This window comes from Lacerta agilis, chromosome 7 (assembly GCF_009819535.1).
Source record: "Lacerta agilis isolate rLacAgi1 chromosome 7, rLacAgi1.pri, whole genome shotgun sequence".
In the NCBI taxonomy this organism is placed as follows: Eukaryota; Metazoa; Chordata; class Lepidosauria; order Squamata; family Lacertidae; genus Lacerta; species Lacerta agilis.
This window is the reverse complement of record NC_046318.1, coordinates 42,693,644-42,710,813: the sequence shown is the minus strand read 5'-3', so window position 1 is coordinate 42,710,813 and position 17,170 is coordinate 42,693,644. Positions and strand designations below refer to the sequence as shown.

General features: G+C 41.3%; 1 protein-coding gene across 2 annotated transcripts in view; it reads left to right on the top strand.

Annotated features, from left to right (window-relative positions):
• The window catches only part of NPC1 (NPC intracellular cholesterol transporter 1), a 47,992-nt gene that overhangs the window by 24,541 nt on the left and 6,281 nt on the right, over positions 1 to 17,170 (top strand). For both annotated transcript variants that reach the window (XM_033155040.1, XM_033155039.1), the window contains exons 10-24: positions 940 to 1,040; positions 1,856 to 1,958; positions 2,769 to 2,958; positions 3,544 to 3,726; positions 6,347 to 6,461; positions 7,518 to 7,645; positions 7,733 to 7,873; positions 8,612 to 8,701; positions 8,853 to 9,043; positions 9,627 to 9,742; positions 11,912 to 12,041; positions 12,986 to 13,183; positions 14,613 to 14,844; positions 15,943 to 16,056; positions 16,708 to 16,870. In XM_033155040.1, the coding sequence (XP_033010931.1) occupies positions 940 to 1,040; positions 1,856 to 1,958; positions 2,769 to 2,958; positions 3,544 to 3,726; positions 6,347 to 6,461; positions 7,518 to 7,645; positions 7,733 to 7,873; positions 8,612 to 8,701; positions 8,853 to 9,043; positions 9,627 to 9,742; positions 11,912 to 12,041; positions 12,986 to 13,183; positions 14,613 to 14,844; positions 15,943 to 16,056; positions 16,708 to 16,870 (2,195 nt within the window). The remainder of the gene's footprint in view (positions 1 to 939; positions 1,041 to 1,855; positions 1,959 to 2,768; positions 2,959 to 3,543; positions 3,727 to 6,346; positions 6,462 to 7,517; positions 7,646 to 7,732; positions 7,874 to 8,611; positions 8,702 to 8,852; positions 9,044 to 9,626; positions 9,743 to 11,911; positions 12,042 to 12,985; positions 13,184 to 14,612; positions 14,845 to 15,942; positions 16,057 to 16,707; positions 16,871 to 17,170) is intronic.

Sequence of the window (17,170 nt, the reverse complement as noted above, 5' to 3'; positions counted from 1 at the left end):
TGGATATTTTGCTTGATACAAGGATTGTAGAATACATTTTAAGTAAAACTAAAAAGGAGCTGTTGACTTGGTTTGGAGAAAGCATCATTCATACACCATGCTTTGTGTCCAGGATCAGGGTACCAAGCCCCACCACTGCTTTGGAGCCTAGACAGAATTCCTTGCAAACTGAGAAACTGTGGATTAATATAAGCCAGTGCCTGGGGTGGAGATGGAGCTTGCTCCCTAGTTTCTATTCCTGGTTTCATAAAATTTACTTTATGAAGGCTTGAACAATTGGCTTAATTGGGCTGATCTTTGTACTTGTAAAGGTCTCACACCTTACTGCTATACGTAAAGGTAAAGGCACCCCTGACCATTAGGTCCAGTCGTGTCCAACTCTGGGGTTGCGGCGTTCATCTTGCGTTAATGGCCAAGGGAGCTGGCGTATGGCTTCTGGGTCATGTGGCCAGCATGACAAAGCCGCTTCTGGTGAACCAGAGTAGTGCACGGAAACACCGTTTACCTTCCCGCCAGAGTGGTACCTATTTATCTACTTGCACATTGATGTGCTTTCAAACTGCTAGGTGGGCAGGAGCAGGGACTGAGCAACGGGAGCTCACCCCGTCGTGGGGATTTGAACCGCCGATCTTCTGATTAGCAAGCCCTAGGCTCTGTGGTTTAACCCACAACGCCACCCACGTCCCATACTGCTATTCTTACATGATTGGAAATAGGATTACTTACTTTGTTGGAAATTACTTCAGAGTAAGTAGAGAATATACATGATTGAGGTGTTAAGGGAGAAAATGAAATGGATTCAAGGGCATTCCAAAGTAAATAATGGGAGTTCAGAAAGCCTTCACTTCAAAATACGATCTACTGCAATATTGTCACAAGCAGTGTATGTTTACAAGTTCTACTTGGATAACTGTTAACAACTGTATATGAATTTCACAGGGCTCCAGCCTCTTTGAATGACACAACATTGCTTCACGATCCATGTTTGGGAACATTTGGTGGCCCTGTGTTTCCTTGGTTGGTGATGGGTGGATATGATGGTAGGTGTGAAGGATCGAAACAGGTGGGGAAACCTTACTGAAATGAAGGTGTAGCTTCCACATCCATTTGTTACGATTCTCAGTCTCCTTTCAAGACTGTTAAGGTAATACAGTCATCTTAGTATCCAGCCTATAGCCTACACTTTTTATCAGCTATGAAGTACACACTACATCTCAAATTGCTGGCAAAACGTTACCACTGCCATGTGGTGTTTCCATGCCATGTGGGAAAATATTCATGATGAGGAATAGTGACTTGCACACAACAAACAGTATTTTCTTGTTTAGTAGGAATTAGTAAGATAGTGGAGTATTTAGTCTGGATGGAAAACCAATTTTCTGGTGAATACTATTTAATTTCAGTGCACTGGTTAAAAGCCAGTGTGTGAGCTAGTATTCTTTTACTTCATTCAGCAAGGAAGACCCAAGCATACATACCTAAAAGCAATTGTAACACTTTGCATGGGTTGGGGAGGAGAGATGAGGACCTTCTGAGGACAATGGTGTGTGGAGCGGGGGGAGAACTAGTAATTGGGCCCCTTAAGACTGGTGGTAAGTTTCATTGAGATCAGTTGCATTTACATCTGTGTAAATCGGCTTAGGTTAGCACACATGACACTATTTCTGCTAGTAAATGAAATGGGTCTTATTTAGTGAAGTAGCATGAAGTGAATATGGAAGACGCTTTATAACAGGAATAGACAACATGTTGCTTGCCATATGTTGTTGGGCTCTAGTTCTCATCATTCCTTGGTCATGCTGCCTATAATCCTTAAAATAGTTCCTTATGTATTTTATCTTTTTTTAATGCCTAGGTGAAAATTACAATAATGCTACAGCCCTTGTGATCACATTTCCTGTCAAGAATTACTACAATGACACAGAAAAGCTAATGAAAGCACTGGCCTGGGAAAAGGAGTAAGTCTTTCTAATTGAGGCTTAACTGAAACATTGCATGTAAAATTCTTATACTAGAGATGAGTCAGTTGCCTGCCCAAGAGAATCTGGCAAGGTCTACTACACAATTTTTTAAACAAACAAAAAGCTATTTGTGTAACTCAGAAATGAACATGTTATAGACAAAATGCTAGTGTTTTATCTGACATAACTTTTAGTTAGTGCAGTGGTGTCCAAACTGATTTGATGAAGTGAAGGGCCTTGAGGGCCAAAGGGCCAATCAAAAGTTGTTGAGGTTTTTTTTAGGATTTTACCCCAGGAAATAAACTGTCACAGGGTCCGGATTAGGCCCCCGAAGCAGACTTTGGACATGCCTGAGTTAGTGTAACCTTGGAGCTGCACAGTTTCCCTATGCGAGCATAAGATGCTGAAGACATCAGATGTTTGTTCATATCCTTCTTTTCATGATACAGATCCTTCCAAGGTGGCTTATAAATAACATTAAACTACATCTTAAACCCACAGTAGTATAAAAAGTCAAGGGTGTTCCCATAGAACACCCTTTGGAGGTGGTCACAGAACATTCAGCTGAAGCAGGCTGTGAGGCAGCCTTTACTTTTGTCCTTCACATTTCACACTTTCTTAAAAGTATGAATTGAGCCTAAGGATAACCTGGGACATATGGGAAGCATGTAGTCATCAAGATAAAGTAGAATGTTAGGTCTAGTCCAGAAGTACAACTAACATAAAAAATAATAATGGAGGCCTATGTGAATAATGTGAGAAATTCTTTCTGACATTCTAAGAACCCATTGATTTGTTGTCTTTCAGGTTCATCTCTTTTCTGAAAAACTACAACAACTCAAATTTAACAATTTCTTTCTCTGCTGAACGTAGCATTGAAGATGAAATAGACCGGGAAAGCTACGGTGATGTCAGTACTGTTGTAATTAGCTACGCAGTAATGTTTGTGTATATCTCTATAGCTCTGGGACACATCAAGAGTGCTGCTAGATTCTTGGTATGTATCTTTAATGTTTTAAAAGCAAGTCTACAACAAAGAAAAGTGGGCTGAAACATTTATTATATATTTGACTACAGTTTTAGCTCATCTGTGTGTGTTTTTACTTTTATAAGGGGAATTCCATTAACTTCATACCATGGTTTTAAAAAAATGCTTTGTCATGTAATATGGTATATGAAAAACTTAACAGAAATTGGCTGCTCAGTGCAACTGTTTTGTGTTGACTGAGTTGATTGCAGGTTCCTTCCCTTTTCAAAGTACCAAAAGGAAATATTTTATTCAACCTCAGAATCATTCTCTCACTAATCCAGCAAAGGATCTTTCTTTATATATACTGAATACTGGATTAGGTGCTGTGGGTGTACACTGAGGTTTTAATGATATTTTGATGCTAGTTTTCAGCACTGGGTGGTTTCTAATAGGATACACATTCCTATTCTGGCTCTTTTTATGCAAGACTACACCTAGATTTTGGTGTGAGGTAGTTTTGTTAAGCTACAATTGTACTTGAAAAACATTTATAATTATTACCAATCAGGTATTTTAAATATAATTGTTGTGATTTGTTTCTTCTTTTGCTAGGTGGATTCAAAAATTTCCTTGGGCGTTGCAGGCATTCTGATTGTACTGAGTTCAGTTGCATGTTCTCTGGGCATCTTCAGCTATTTTGGAGTTCCCTTAACATTGATTGTTATTGAAGTCATTCCATTTTTAGTGCTGGCAGTTGGAGTGGACAACATTTTCATTATTGTCCAGACATTTCAGGTATTTTTCTGATTCCTGCCCCCCCCCCCCGTGTGTAATAAATTAGCTACTAATATAAGTTGAATATGAATATGCAAGTGGGATCAGTGGCCCATTTAGGCCAGTAGTGTTCCTCTAACTTGTGGTCAGATAGGAAGCTACTTTAAACTGAATGAGACCATTGGTCTCCTTAGCTCAGTTTTGTGTATACTGACTGCCGCTAGCTCTCCAGGTGTACAAACCTAAGTCTTCCTTAGTCCTACTTGGAAATACCAGGAATCTAACATGGGATCATCTCATGCAGAGAATGTGGTCTACCATTGAGCCATGGCCCCTTGATGCAAGAGGTTTTGCTATAATAATAATAATAATAATAATAAGAAGAAGAAGAATAATAATTTATACCCCACCCATCTGGCTGGGTTTCCCCAGCCACTCTGGACGGCTTCCAACAGAATGTTAAAATACAATAATCTATTAAACATTAAAAGCTTCCCTAAACATGTCTTCTAAAAGTCTCGTAGTTGTTTTTCTCTTTGACATTTGTACCCAGACAAATTCCATCCCTGAAATGTCCCTAGATTTGCAAAACTGTCCCCGGGAAACGTGGTAGCGGCAGTCTCAGCAGCTCGGAGCCAGCCTGGTAGCACAGTTGGCTCTGGCTGGCTTCAGGAGCTGCTCGCTGCTGCCACCACTGCCGAAGGGGAACCGGGGAGGTCTGGCGGTACAGATCTCCTGCCCCCTGCCCCCTTTGTTTTGACAGATCAGAGGAGGCTCGGGAGTTGGCCGTTGCCCAGGAGGGGCGCAAGGCGCACAATTTCTCTGCCAGGCAAGGTGCAAAGCCTTTCTTTCTCACCCTGTGAAACATAAATGTGCAGAGTTTTTAAAAAACTGGGCAACAGCCACCCGCCTGCAACTCCCGAGCCTCCCCCGATCAGTCAAAACAAAGGGGGAAGGAGATCAGGGGAGGCTTAAGAGTTGCGGGCGGGTGGCCATTGCCCAGTTTTTTAAAAACTGCGCATTTATGTTTCACAGTATATGAAAGAAGGGCTTTGCACCTTTATACAATATGCATGTGTGCTTGGGCCCAGGGTCTTTTGCCTCACCATCCCCCCTACTGACTCCGTGTTGCTACTCAGCTTCCAAAAAAAAAAAAAAAAGTGTCCCCGGATTCATTGAAAAAAATCTGGTAACCATATACTAAACTGCTGTTATAACTCATGTTTTTACACAAATATGTAGTGCTGCTACATTTGGAACACTGTGTACAGATTTAGCACCCTAGATCTAGAAAAGGGCAACCCAAATGATCAAAGTGTTGTAGTGTCTTCCATTCAAAGAAAGGCTGAAATCTGTTTAGGGGGGAAGATGACTCTGAAAGGGAACGTGACAGACGACTATAAAATCATATATGTGCAAATAAGTTTTTCTTTCTCTCACATAAAGCTGTAACTGTAGTTATTGAATGGTGATATATTCTAGATAGGCAATAGAAAGTACTGTATCACATAATATATTTAACTTGCAGAATTCACTGCCACAGTATATAACTGCTGCTGGTGTGGCTCGCTTGTTAAAAGGGGATTAGACAAATTTATGGAGGATAACCATATTCATGCTTATATGGCAACTTTGTGTTAAGGGATAGTTTGACACTGAATACCACTTGCCAGGGAACAACAGCAAGAGAAGGCATCACCTTCTTATCCTGCTTGTGGACTTTTTGGAGGCAAATAGTAGGCCACATGCAGGATAATGGACTAGGAGGAGCTTTTGATCTGATCCAAAATAAGCTCATGTTTTATTCATATTCATGTCTGAAATTTGTAGAATAGTACGAGTTTTTCTTCCGGGTGGGGCATGAATTGTCAAACCTCTGTAGGATGCAGTTTTTGGGGGGCGGGGTAGTGTTGGGTGTTGGTCCTCTTTTCTTTCCCACCTTTGCAGGCTTTTTCTGTAATGGGAGGGGAAATTGTCCTGGCATGCCCTTGGAACTCTCTCCCTCTTTTCTGTCTCCATTGTCAAAGCCCTGGTGAAGAACCACCAGCAGCAGTAGACGTTTCCTCTGCTCCTGTGAGGAGGCCTCCATGCTTGGACCTCCCTTTCGGAGATGGATTTCTCTCTTTTTGTGGACAGGGACATTCACGCAACCCTTTTAAAAATGTGTTTTATTGATTTTTCAGAAAGAGAGAGAATACACCAGCAATATCATTCAGTTTATCCCTTACCATCGCTCCCCCAAACCCTAACAGAACTTGAATATACCCCAAAGATTCACACAATCCTATTGCCCCTGTGCTGCCTTCAGAGGGCCAAGTGTAAGAGGGCCTTACACTTAAAATTCTGGTTGTACTATACAAAGAATAAAGAGATGTTTTGTTTTCTTCTAGTGGACATAGCACAAAGAAGTGACTAGAAATGGGAAAAGGGGAACCAGAAAATTCATATATGTTCATTTTCTATAGTGACTGTGTGAAATGATCACTGTTCTGGGATAAGGAGAATTGAGTGGGCAAGATTGATGTACATTCTAGGAAACATTAGATGCGTATTTATATTTCCTTGAACACAAATGTTTGGATCATAGATCCAAGGAGAACCTTCTCTAGATCTGATTTCTAACAAATGAATACTATTTCAGAGAGATGAACGCCTTCAAGGTGAAACTCTAGACAAGCAGATAGGCCGAATCCTTGGAGATGTGGCTCCTAGTATGTTCCTGTCATCATTTTCAGAGACAGTGGCCTTTTTATTGGGTAAGGATTTTTAGTTTGTAATTCATTTTTGGTTTCAATATACCATATTTTTCCATATCTAAAATGATGTTTTTGTATTATAAATATTTTTTACAATTGTGGATCATCTTATACATGAATAGTGCAGAGTGGGGATGGGCGATTAGCCGCGTGAGGAGATTGGTAGCAGCAATTTTGCGGGTGATTGGCCACGGCATGGTCTGCTGGCGATTGGCTGCTGCTACGGCAATTAGGCGGGCAATTGCCAGCGGCCGGGCATACAATTGGTGGCTTTGTTGAGGTGTGCGATTGGCAGTGTCGTTGAGGCGGGTAAGCGATTGTCTTCAGTCCCCTCCCAAAAAAAGCTCAGCAACTCTGGGCAATCTCCCCCCATTTCCGTAATTTGGAGTTCAAAAAAATAGGAGTTGTCTTATACACAGGGGCATATTATACACAGAAAAATAAGGCATGTTCATCCTCATCAATTGCAGGGTTCAGATAAATACATACTCTGCTTAATTAGAACATAGATGGTCTATTAAGCCATTATTGCTAATCGCTCTCTTCTGCGTTGTGCAGTGGAACTTCTGTCAGAGAGGTGGGGAGTGCTGTGGAAATGATCACACACAAGATTTGTATTGGGGGGTACTGAAAGTTACTAAAAGCAAAAAAAGCAAAACCATTATACAGCTTATCATCCCAGTTTTTTGTTATTTTTTTACATTGTGCTAAATTCTAGCTGGTAATGTTAAATTTGTCTTCTACCCAATGTATTGCTGGCAGCTAGGGAGGAAAAGGGTCATCGTGTGGAACAAAATGATAAACCAACATTTATTCTGTGGTTGCTTGTGAAATTATGGCATCTACTTAAATTATCTTACATGAGATTATATTCACCCTTGAAAGCACCTGCTGCTATGCATGCTGCCTGTGGTATTGAGAGATGATTTTCTGTCATCTTTTTGTAGAAATCTTAAGCATGCACTGTTAATTTGACAACCAGGGATTAAAATAAACTTTGCACTTCTTCATATTGAGAGAGACAGTACGATACTTCTATTTCTGTCTTTCTTTTAGGATCTTTGTCTACTATGCCTGCTGTTCGTACTTTCTCCCTATTTGCTGCAGTCGCTGTATTTATTGACTTTCTCCTTCAAATTACTTGCTTTGTAAGCCTCTTGGGCTTGGATATTAAGCGTCAAGAGGTAAGCCTGCTACAATACATTCAACATTAGTTTTGAGTAATTTAATTGCTACTTCAGCTTATTTGATTTTGGCATTTTGTTTTTCAGAAAAATCGATATGATATTCTGTGTTGTATCAAAGGTGGTGAAGAGATCAATAATGTTCAGCACTCTGAAAGTGTGTTGTTTTTATTCTTCAAAAATATATATTCTCCATTTCTTCTTAAGGATTGGATGAGACCAGTTGTGGTATGTGGACATTAATGTTTGAGACTGGCTGAAAGTCTTTTCTTTTTGGGGGGTGGGGTGTACTTTTATGCTAACTTTATCAATCAAAATGCAGCAGTTGAGTCTTTTAACTGTTCATCAATATTTTGTGAAGATTCTTCTCCCTACTATCACTGATGTTTTTCAGGATGTCTTAAGTTATTTGGTAGCCTGAATGAAGTAGTGGTGTTCTGTAAGCTCTAATTGTTGCTTCCATCACATTGCCAATGCAGTATGGCATACATTTTATTCTGGAGTTCTTGTGATTAATATATTTGAAGATGTTTCCGTGTAGAAGACTAGGTTTTTTCCCTAAAAATAATGTCAAAAATTAGGGGGCATCTTATACACGGATACATCTCCCCCCATTTTCTTAAATCTGAGCCCCCCAAAATAGGGAGCATCTTATACATGGGGGTGTCTTACACATGGAAAAATACGGTATATTTTACAGCAATATTAAGTTGACTAGCAGCCTTGTGCCCACCATTGCTCAGGAATTCTAAGAAACCAAAAAGCCACTTGGTGGTTAAAATCAGTTCAGTGTTGAACAGTTCAGTCTTGATTCAAAGTAGCATCCAATTATATCCAAACATAGATGAAAACCTGATCTTTGATATCAGGAACCAAATTGTTTAACAGATGCATAATTCTTTGAATGTGTAAATAAAAGTTGTTTCTGTGAGTTAAATCACTTTTTGAAATATCACCTATTTTTAGATATCCATATTTGTGGGTGTGCTGTCCTTCAGCATAGCAGTTGCCAACAAAGTCGAGATTGGCCTGGACCAGAGCCTGTCGATGCCAGATGTAAGTGACTTTTGCATGCTATGCCCCTCTTTTTCTGTGGGAAAAACAACTGCAAACAACATACTACTCTTGTCTTACCATGTATAGGGTAGAGAGAAGCATTTTAAGTAGCTTCATATTTCTCATTCCCTCTCCCCTTTTTCCCGATAAGGACTCGTACATGTTGGATTACTTCAGCTCTCTCAGCAAATACCTGCATGCAGGTCCTCCAGTATACTTTGTGCTAAAACAAGGACATGACTATACTACTTTGGATGGGCAAAATATGGTGTGTGGTGGAACAGGATGTGACAACAACTCCCTAGTTCAAGAAATATTTGATGCAGCAGAGATTAACAGTTAGTAAGTGCTCACTTTTTTCTTCATAAAGTCTGTTCAGCAAATAAACTGACCCAGACACTGCAATCATAATCTGAGGCCCTTTTTCATGTGCTTCTTTGGTGAGAGGTCCAGAGAGTGACAACTTGAGAATGACCCTTTTCTGCAGCTGCTCCCTTGCTTGTGGAATGCTCTCTCCAAGGAGGCTTGTCTGGCTCCTTCATTACATATCTTTGGGCGACAGGCAGAAGCATTCCTCTTCTCCAGACCTTTGGCTAATTTCATAAGGATGAAAGACACTTTTCTGTTAAACCCTCAAAATTATTTACAATCAAATTAAGTATATTTTATGTTATGGCATTTTGTTGTAAAATACTCATCTTTAATTTTTTTTTAAAAAGTCATAAGATTTCCCAATGGCAGTTTAAGTTACATGAGATGAACTGTGAAATTCTGAACACTTCTACTTGTAGTCTAGGAAAACAATTGCTAATCCTCCAGACAAACTAGACTGTTGTGTATACTGAACATTTAGTGGGAGAAATGTCCTGTTTTGAAAGTTCATTAATAATGTTTGGATAAAGGTGGCTTGTTTTTCATATTGTAGCACAAAAATTGGTTATGCTCCTTCTTCTTGGATTGATGACTACTTTGATTGGGTCAAACCACAGTCATCCTGTTGCAGAATCTACAACACCACTGGGCAGTTCTGCAATGCTTCAGGTACTGTTTGTTGCCTTTGTACACTCCCTTAAACACATCTTGCTCAGAATTCTCCTGTTGGGATGCGTGGAATTCTTAACATGCTTTGATGCCAGCCATGCCTACCTAATCCAGCTTGCATATTTTACATGGGGACAGGATGTGGAGTATGCTTTTAAATTCCTACATTTTGACAAATACAGCTAATAGTTTAGTGTTGATAACACATATTGGACATTAAGAACTGACCTACTGTCTTTTTTGCTCCATAAGAAACACTTTTTCCCTTCTAAAAAGTAAGAGGAAATGTTGGTGCATTTATGGCGCAAAGGCTCCCTGTCAAGCAAGCGGCGAGAGGCAGGGGGTGGTGGTGGGCAGCGGAGGAGATGCTGCTTGTTCCTCCCTGCTGCCTCCGTTCACAAAAGCAGACTTGTTTTTGCAAACGGACGTGGCGGGGAGGAAGCAGCAGCATCTCTGCTGCTACCCCCTGCCTCCGTCGTGTTCAGCGGGAGGCAGGGGCGGCAGTGGAGATGCTGCTGTTTCCTCCCCTCCGCCTCCATTCGCAAAAACAAGCCTGTTTTTGCGAACTGAGGCGGCAGGGAGGAAACAGCAGCATCTCCTCCACTGCCTGCCGCTGCCTCTCGCTCAACACAGTGAAGAGGTGGCAGGGGCGGGACCTAGCAGCCCAGAAGGGGAGAGCTGCCCTGATGCTGTGTGCCGTGCTTGCGGTCCCCCCCCCTTGCTTTAAAGCCAGCTGGGGAGAAGGGACGGATCACAGTGTCCTCCCCTTCTCCCCAGCTGGCTTTAAAGCCAGAGGCAAAGGGGTGGGGGAGGAAGGAGGAACCTTTTGGGCTGCGGAGGAGGAACATGCAGCCCAAAAGCTGCTTTCTCCTCTTCCGCAGCCGCCGCCGCCACCAGGTTTGAGGCAGATTTTTTTTTTACTTTTTTCCCCCTTTAAAAAATAGGTGCCTCTTATGGTCCGGTGCATCTTATGGACCGAAAAATACAGTAATTCATATCAGCATCATGGAGGCAAGTCCCCATTCTTGCTTCCAACACATTTCTCGATGTTTACACACAGCTGAGTAATGTGTTGTGTGCTGTAGCAGCAACGGCTACTGCTATACAGGGAACTGCTTCCTATAGAGCTTGCCGTGTGAAGCACTTCCGCTTTAAATTTAGGAAAGTAGACTTCATAGCTTTGTGCCATCTGCATTTGGGTTGGATTATAGACATAGTGACATTTGAATAGAATCCAATGGCAGTTGCTACTAAAAAAATGCTGACATATGAAGAGCCTGCTGAATCAGGCCAGTTGCCCATCTAGTTCAACATCCTGTTTTCATAGTAGCCGACTAGTTGCTTGTGGGAAGCCTGCAAGCAGCAGGCCTGAGCGCAAGAGTGCTCTTCCCTCCCATTGTTTCCAGCCACTGGTATGCAAAATCATACTCGCTTCAACTGTAGAGGCAGAACCTAGCCATCATAACTAGCAGCTTCTGGACGTGGATGGCGCTGTGGGTTTAATCACAGAGCCTAGGGCTTGCCGATCAGAAGGTTGGCGGTTCGAATCCCCACGACGGGGTGAGCGCCCATTGCTTGGTCCCTGCTTCTGCCAACCTAGCAGTTCGAAAGCATGTCAAAGTGCAAGTAGATAAATAGGTACTGCTCCAGTGGGAAGGTAAACGGTGTTTCCGTGCGCTGCTCTGGTTCGCCAGAAGCAGCTTAGTCATGCTGGCTACATGACCAGGAAGCTGTATGCCGGCTCCCTCGGCCAATAAAGCGAGATGAGCACCACAACCCCAGAGTTGTCCGCAACTGGACCTAATGGTCAGGGTTCCCTTTACCTTTACCTTTACTGGTAGCCTTATCATCACATGAATTTGTCTAATCTTCTTTTAAAGTTGTCCAATTTGGTGGTCATCACTGCTTGCCATGTGAGCAAATTCCATAGTTGAACTATGCACTGTGTGAAGAAGTACTTTCTTTAGTCTGCCCCGAATTTTCCAACATTTCATACATCGTTCAGTCAAGGTGTTCTTCTAATTGAGTAACTGCTTGGGTGTCTTTTGCACACAAAAATGGGACTCTTCAGCTAAGATCTTGGTTCTTTGATGAAACTGCTTTATTGTGAAGCAGGTTTTTTTTTGTGTGTAGCCAGTTAACATACATTTTCCAACAATATTTATGCAGTTGTTGATCCATCCTGTGTGCGCTGCCGGCCACTGACTCCAGAAGGGAAGAAGAGACCTCAGGGTGAAGACTTCATGAAATTCCTGCCAATGTTCCTCTCTGATAACCCTAATCCAAAATGTGGCAAAGGGTATGTGTCAACAGGGGAGCATTTAGAGGGGACACATTTTCCTTCAAAGTAAAACTTATTCTGACAAACACTGTAGTCATAAAGTATAAGAGACGCTTACCACCAGTGGTAAATGAGGCATTTGTGTGTGGAGTGGCAGCAGTGCCACATTTGATGGGATCAGGCAGTGTGAGGTGATGAAATCAGGGCAGCTCTGGGCTGGTGACGGTTTTGTCCCACAGATGTGTGCACAGCTTTGCAATGTCTTTCTTAACCTGGAGCTTCCCTGACCTCCCTGCCACATCCCAGAATATGCTGTGCTGCCACTTTCCATACGTACCCCTGCTGTTGATGTGCAGTACCAATCTAAGTGTCTGGCCTTCATTCTGACAGCCCAGAACATTGCCTTCTGTTGTTCCACATATCTATCATTGTGGTCCTTGAAGAAAGCATCTGCATTTATTTTGCAGAATTACATATTTGGGCACAATTGTGAAGGGTATTCAGTTGGATCCATAGGTTCTCTCCTTTCACACATCCTTCCATCAGAGAGGAGCTTGTTTGTGGATCCAACTCATAGGGTGCTGGATTCTTTGGCAAGAAGTCAGACAGTGGTAGTCCAGGGCCTACTGAGGAAGATGACAACACAGTATCGGGGGGTGAAGCGAATGACTGTCTTACACCATTTTACATTTGCTCTGTGCCTGTTCTTCCATTTGCCTTCCTTCTTGACAGATGAGAATGATGTCAGTTGAAGGACACTGGCCGCCTGCCTTGGCAAAATACTGTGTTCCCTTATCTCTCTAGATTAGCAAATTGTTACACAATCGTAGAGTACTGTGCCCAGGAGTGTCCTAACAGCATTGTAGAAGCTAGCTGTCTCTTGGATGCCTTAGCTAATTTTAACTGAAGGAGCCTAATAATCATTCAGTTGATATGTGTGCTGACTGTACTTTTCTTTACAGGGGACATGCAGCATATAGCTCTGCAGTTAACTTTGTAAACAGCTCTGAAGTTGGAGCTACCTACTTCATGACTTACCATACAGTGTTGAAAACCTCTGCAGACTTCATTGATGCAATGAAGAAAGCACGTGTGATAGCATACAATATTACTAAATCCATGAGCACTGAAGAAAAGAACTATCATGTATTCCCCTACAGGTACATGGCTTTTTCTCCACCTCTGCCCCCCCCCGTCAAATATTTAAGCGTTAAAGGGTGTTTTTTTCTTTGACTTACTTATATACCAGCTTTTAACAGCAAGAAGTTCCCATGACAGCTCATGGATATTAAAACAGGAAAACAAATTAAACAGAACTGTTATACACTATTAATTTCTGAAGACCTGATGCAATGAAGTTCTATCATGTCTCCAAAAGGAGGCCAAAGGGGAACATAACAAACCTGTCAAGGGCCTGCACACCAGAAATCTAGACCCACAGCTGTGTTTCTAGTAGAAACTAATTTGGGGTAGCATTTGGATAGTGTCTAATCAGCTGATCTTAAAACCTTGGGGGATTTGTATGGGAAAGTGTGCTCCCCAGGAGTCCATGTTTAGGCTATACAGGTGGGGGTGGGGGTGGCAACACTTTTAACAGAATGTGGAAGCAAACCCAGTGGTAATATTCTGTAATTGGTGAGAGATGTTTTTGCCAACCTATGCAGATGGGGTCTTTTGTACTAGTTGAGGCTTCCAGACAGAGTGTTTAAAATCAGTACAATGTAGTGTGTGTTAAATAGGCCCAATCTTGGGTGAAAAATATACATTCTGGTGGGTTGAATGTTGTTACTGAACCATGGGGTGATGATGTTGACCTAGTGTGCAGTAGCTGTAAAAAAAGTGAATTCCATGTTGGGAGGTCATTATGAAAGGGATTGGACATAAAACTGTGAATATCAAAATGCTGTTGCACAAATTTCAGAGCCATAGCTTTTAAGAACAGTTTACACACTGTAATATAACAAGGGTTACTGAATTGTCCTGAAACTTTGCTTTCCTTTGATGGAATGCTGACGGCCAGGTGGGTTTAGCTCCCCCTAGTGTTCAAAGCCAAGAATGTACATGCCTCTCAGGAACTTTTACCCAGCCCTTTCAAGGACACAACCTTGGATACGTTCCTGCCAAGTTGCTTGCGGCAGTAGCTTAGCAATTCTTTCAGTATTCCTGCTTTTTTAAGCTTTCACATTTTTCCTTGATCTTTAGTTTGATTTTGGGGAAATAATTGGGAAATTACTTTTCATAATTTTCTTTAATGGTGAAAACACTATAAATAATTTGTTACTCTCTGAATGAATGGATTTATTACAGTCATAGACCAGAAATAGACATATAGTGATAGAGAACATACATAGGTTAAAATTAAGCTCTATAAGTGAGAGCATGGCTACTCTCTGCATCCTGGCTTTTTAAAATGTCTAGATTATTCCTATTTCTTCCACCAAACATTTTGAAAAATCTGAAAGTGGCATTCTCTTTTGAGAACTAGATGAAATTAATAATTTAGAATTAAGGTATCAAAGTAGCCAAGCATTCAAGTCTTATTCTGTTAATCTCTTATCAATGTGAACATTTTCTATTCTCTTTATATAGCGTGTTCTATGTTTTCTATGAACAATATCTCACTATTGTGAAAGACACCATCTTTAACCTCAGTATTTCCCTTGGATCAATATTCTTAGTAACAATGGTGCTGCTTGGTTTTGAAGTGTGGGCTGCCATTGTTGTTACCCTTACCATTGCTATGATCCTGGTCAACATGTTTGGAGTCATGTGGCTCTGGGGCATCAGCCTGAATGCAGTTTCATTGGTTAATCTTGTCATGGTAAGTTCACCCACATCTTTTTCTATCTTCTTTCTTAACTTTTGGGGTGAACAGCAAATGTTATGTGCCATTAGCCAATGTTGCTGAAATAGTACTACCTTCCTCCCTGACAATTGTCCATGCTAGCTGGAGCTGATGGGAGTTGGGAGTCCAGCAACATCTGAATGGGGAAGCATGTTGGCCATCCCTGCTCTTGAATTACAGTGTGGGTGCTTCATACTATGTGACTATGATCTTAAAGGGCTATTAGACTCTTATCAAAACGTGTTTCCAAAAATATCTGCCAAAATCTGGTTCAGAATACTTTAACCCTCCTCCCAAAAACTTTCTTGCAAAATAACATGAAGTCTTCTCTTTTCAACTTTGGAACGGCTGAATGACACTGAAGCCTAATCCCAGCTGCATTGTTTTGTCTGCTGTGTCTTCCACAGTCCTCTTTTGTTTTCAGAGTAGAAAGAGCATAAAGAATGTAAGCTGCTCCCATTCCAGTCTCTCCTCTTTGCCTTCTCTCAGCTAGCCTCACCTGCCAGCTGATTAAAGCATCCTGGGGTGTTGAGGCCCTGCACTCATCAGTAGGCCAGAGAGTAAGAAATACTTTAGCACAGGTATAGCTCTCTAGCCTAAATACATAAAGTCATTTTCCATGTCAAGTGAACTACTTCTAGGTGGGCAGGCTTTTTTACTCAAGGGCTCAATGTTCTCTTATGTGAAAATTTCCATATACTAGTGACAGACAATTTATTTCAGACATTTATATACCACTTAATATTCAGAACTTCTAAGTGGTATACAGAAAATGTTTTTTTAACCATGCAATGAATAAGAACAATTTAAAATTAATCATTAAACCTTAAAAATGAGTCCAGGAAAGGTGCAGAGCTGATATAAAGTGTAGCCTATGGAGAGTGCTAAAAGTTGGATAAAGAGGTCTGGAGGACCATATTAGGCTCTTGATCCCAAGGTTCCCCATTCCTGCTGGAAGTAAAGGTACATAAGTGTGGGAAACTTCCTTAACAACAACAAAAATCATACCTAGAATGTTGAAAATGGGATATTTTGTGGTAGTAAGCTGCTTAACCTATGCTGTCTTCTTTCCAGAGTTGTGGTATCTCTGTTGAATTCTGTAGCCATGTGACAAGAGCATTCACTGTTAGTACAAAACCAACCAGAGCAGAGCGCGCTGAAGAAGCACTATCCCACATGGGCAGCTCTGTAAGTATTTTGTTTTGAAAACTATTCTGTTGTGGCACTAGAAACCCCTTAAGGGTATGCTCCTATTTCCAGTGCTCCAAACTCCCATTGTTCTAGGTGCATTTTGTGACAGGAATTTCATTAGCACAAGTAGTTTCTGAGCTCTGGGCACAGTACTGTGCTTAAGGTTTCAAATTAAAACTGCAGAGTGGAAGGAAAGGACCTTTTCCTGCCTCCCCATTTACAGCTACTCTCTGAAGACTGGAGAAGAGACCCTCTTAAGGATATTAGGGGACTATCCTTAAGGATCAGCAGGGGAAAAACTAGACCGTGTGAAAAATGAACATAGTTTAGCAGCAGTTCATTCATTTTCAGTGTTGTATTCTTATTATTTAAAAAAACACACCTAGACATTATTGTTGCACCCATAACCTAGGCTTAAGGTGCCATTTAGCTCCTAGCTTTCATATCTGTTTCTAACACTGCCTATCTCCCTCTCAGGGAGGCCTGAAAGCTGGTACAGAGCATAGCCTATAGTGACATACTTACTGAGAGTGTAAGATAAAGTTGATTAGAATAAAAACAATTTTGTTTTATAAATGACAGTAGCAATTTCCTGTTGTTTCAATTAATGTATTGTATAAAACTAAACACAGTTTCCCCCTTTGTCAGGTTTTCAGTGGCATTACTCTCACAAAATTTGGAGGAATAGTAGTGCTTGCCTTTTCCAAATCCCAGATTTTCCAGATCTTCTACTTCAGGATGTATCTAGCCATGGTACTACTTGGAGCAACCCATGGTCTAATATTTCTTCCCGTCCTACTTAGTTATATAGGTAAGATCTTGCTCGATATGTACAAGTTGACCTGAAATTTTAACTCTCAAGGAAGTGTGTATAGGGGTTGCAGCTTGAGCTTCATTCTGTATTAATGTGATGTCTTTAATTGGTTTGTTTATGCTCATAATGTGTAGGATATGACTCCACAGCATGAAGGCAGGAGTCAAAACTGGTGGGGTAAATGCAGAAGTCTCTGCCTGCAAGGACAGCTCTCATTCCATCTGAGAACACCTTCACTCGAAGGAAAATAATTATTTCAAGCAAACTGATTTTGGGATACTACTTCTGTCTCTGCAG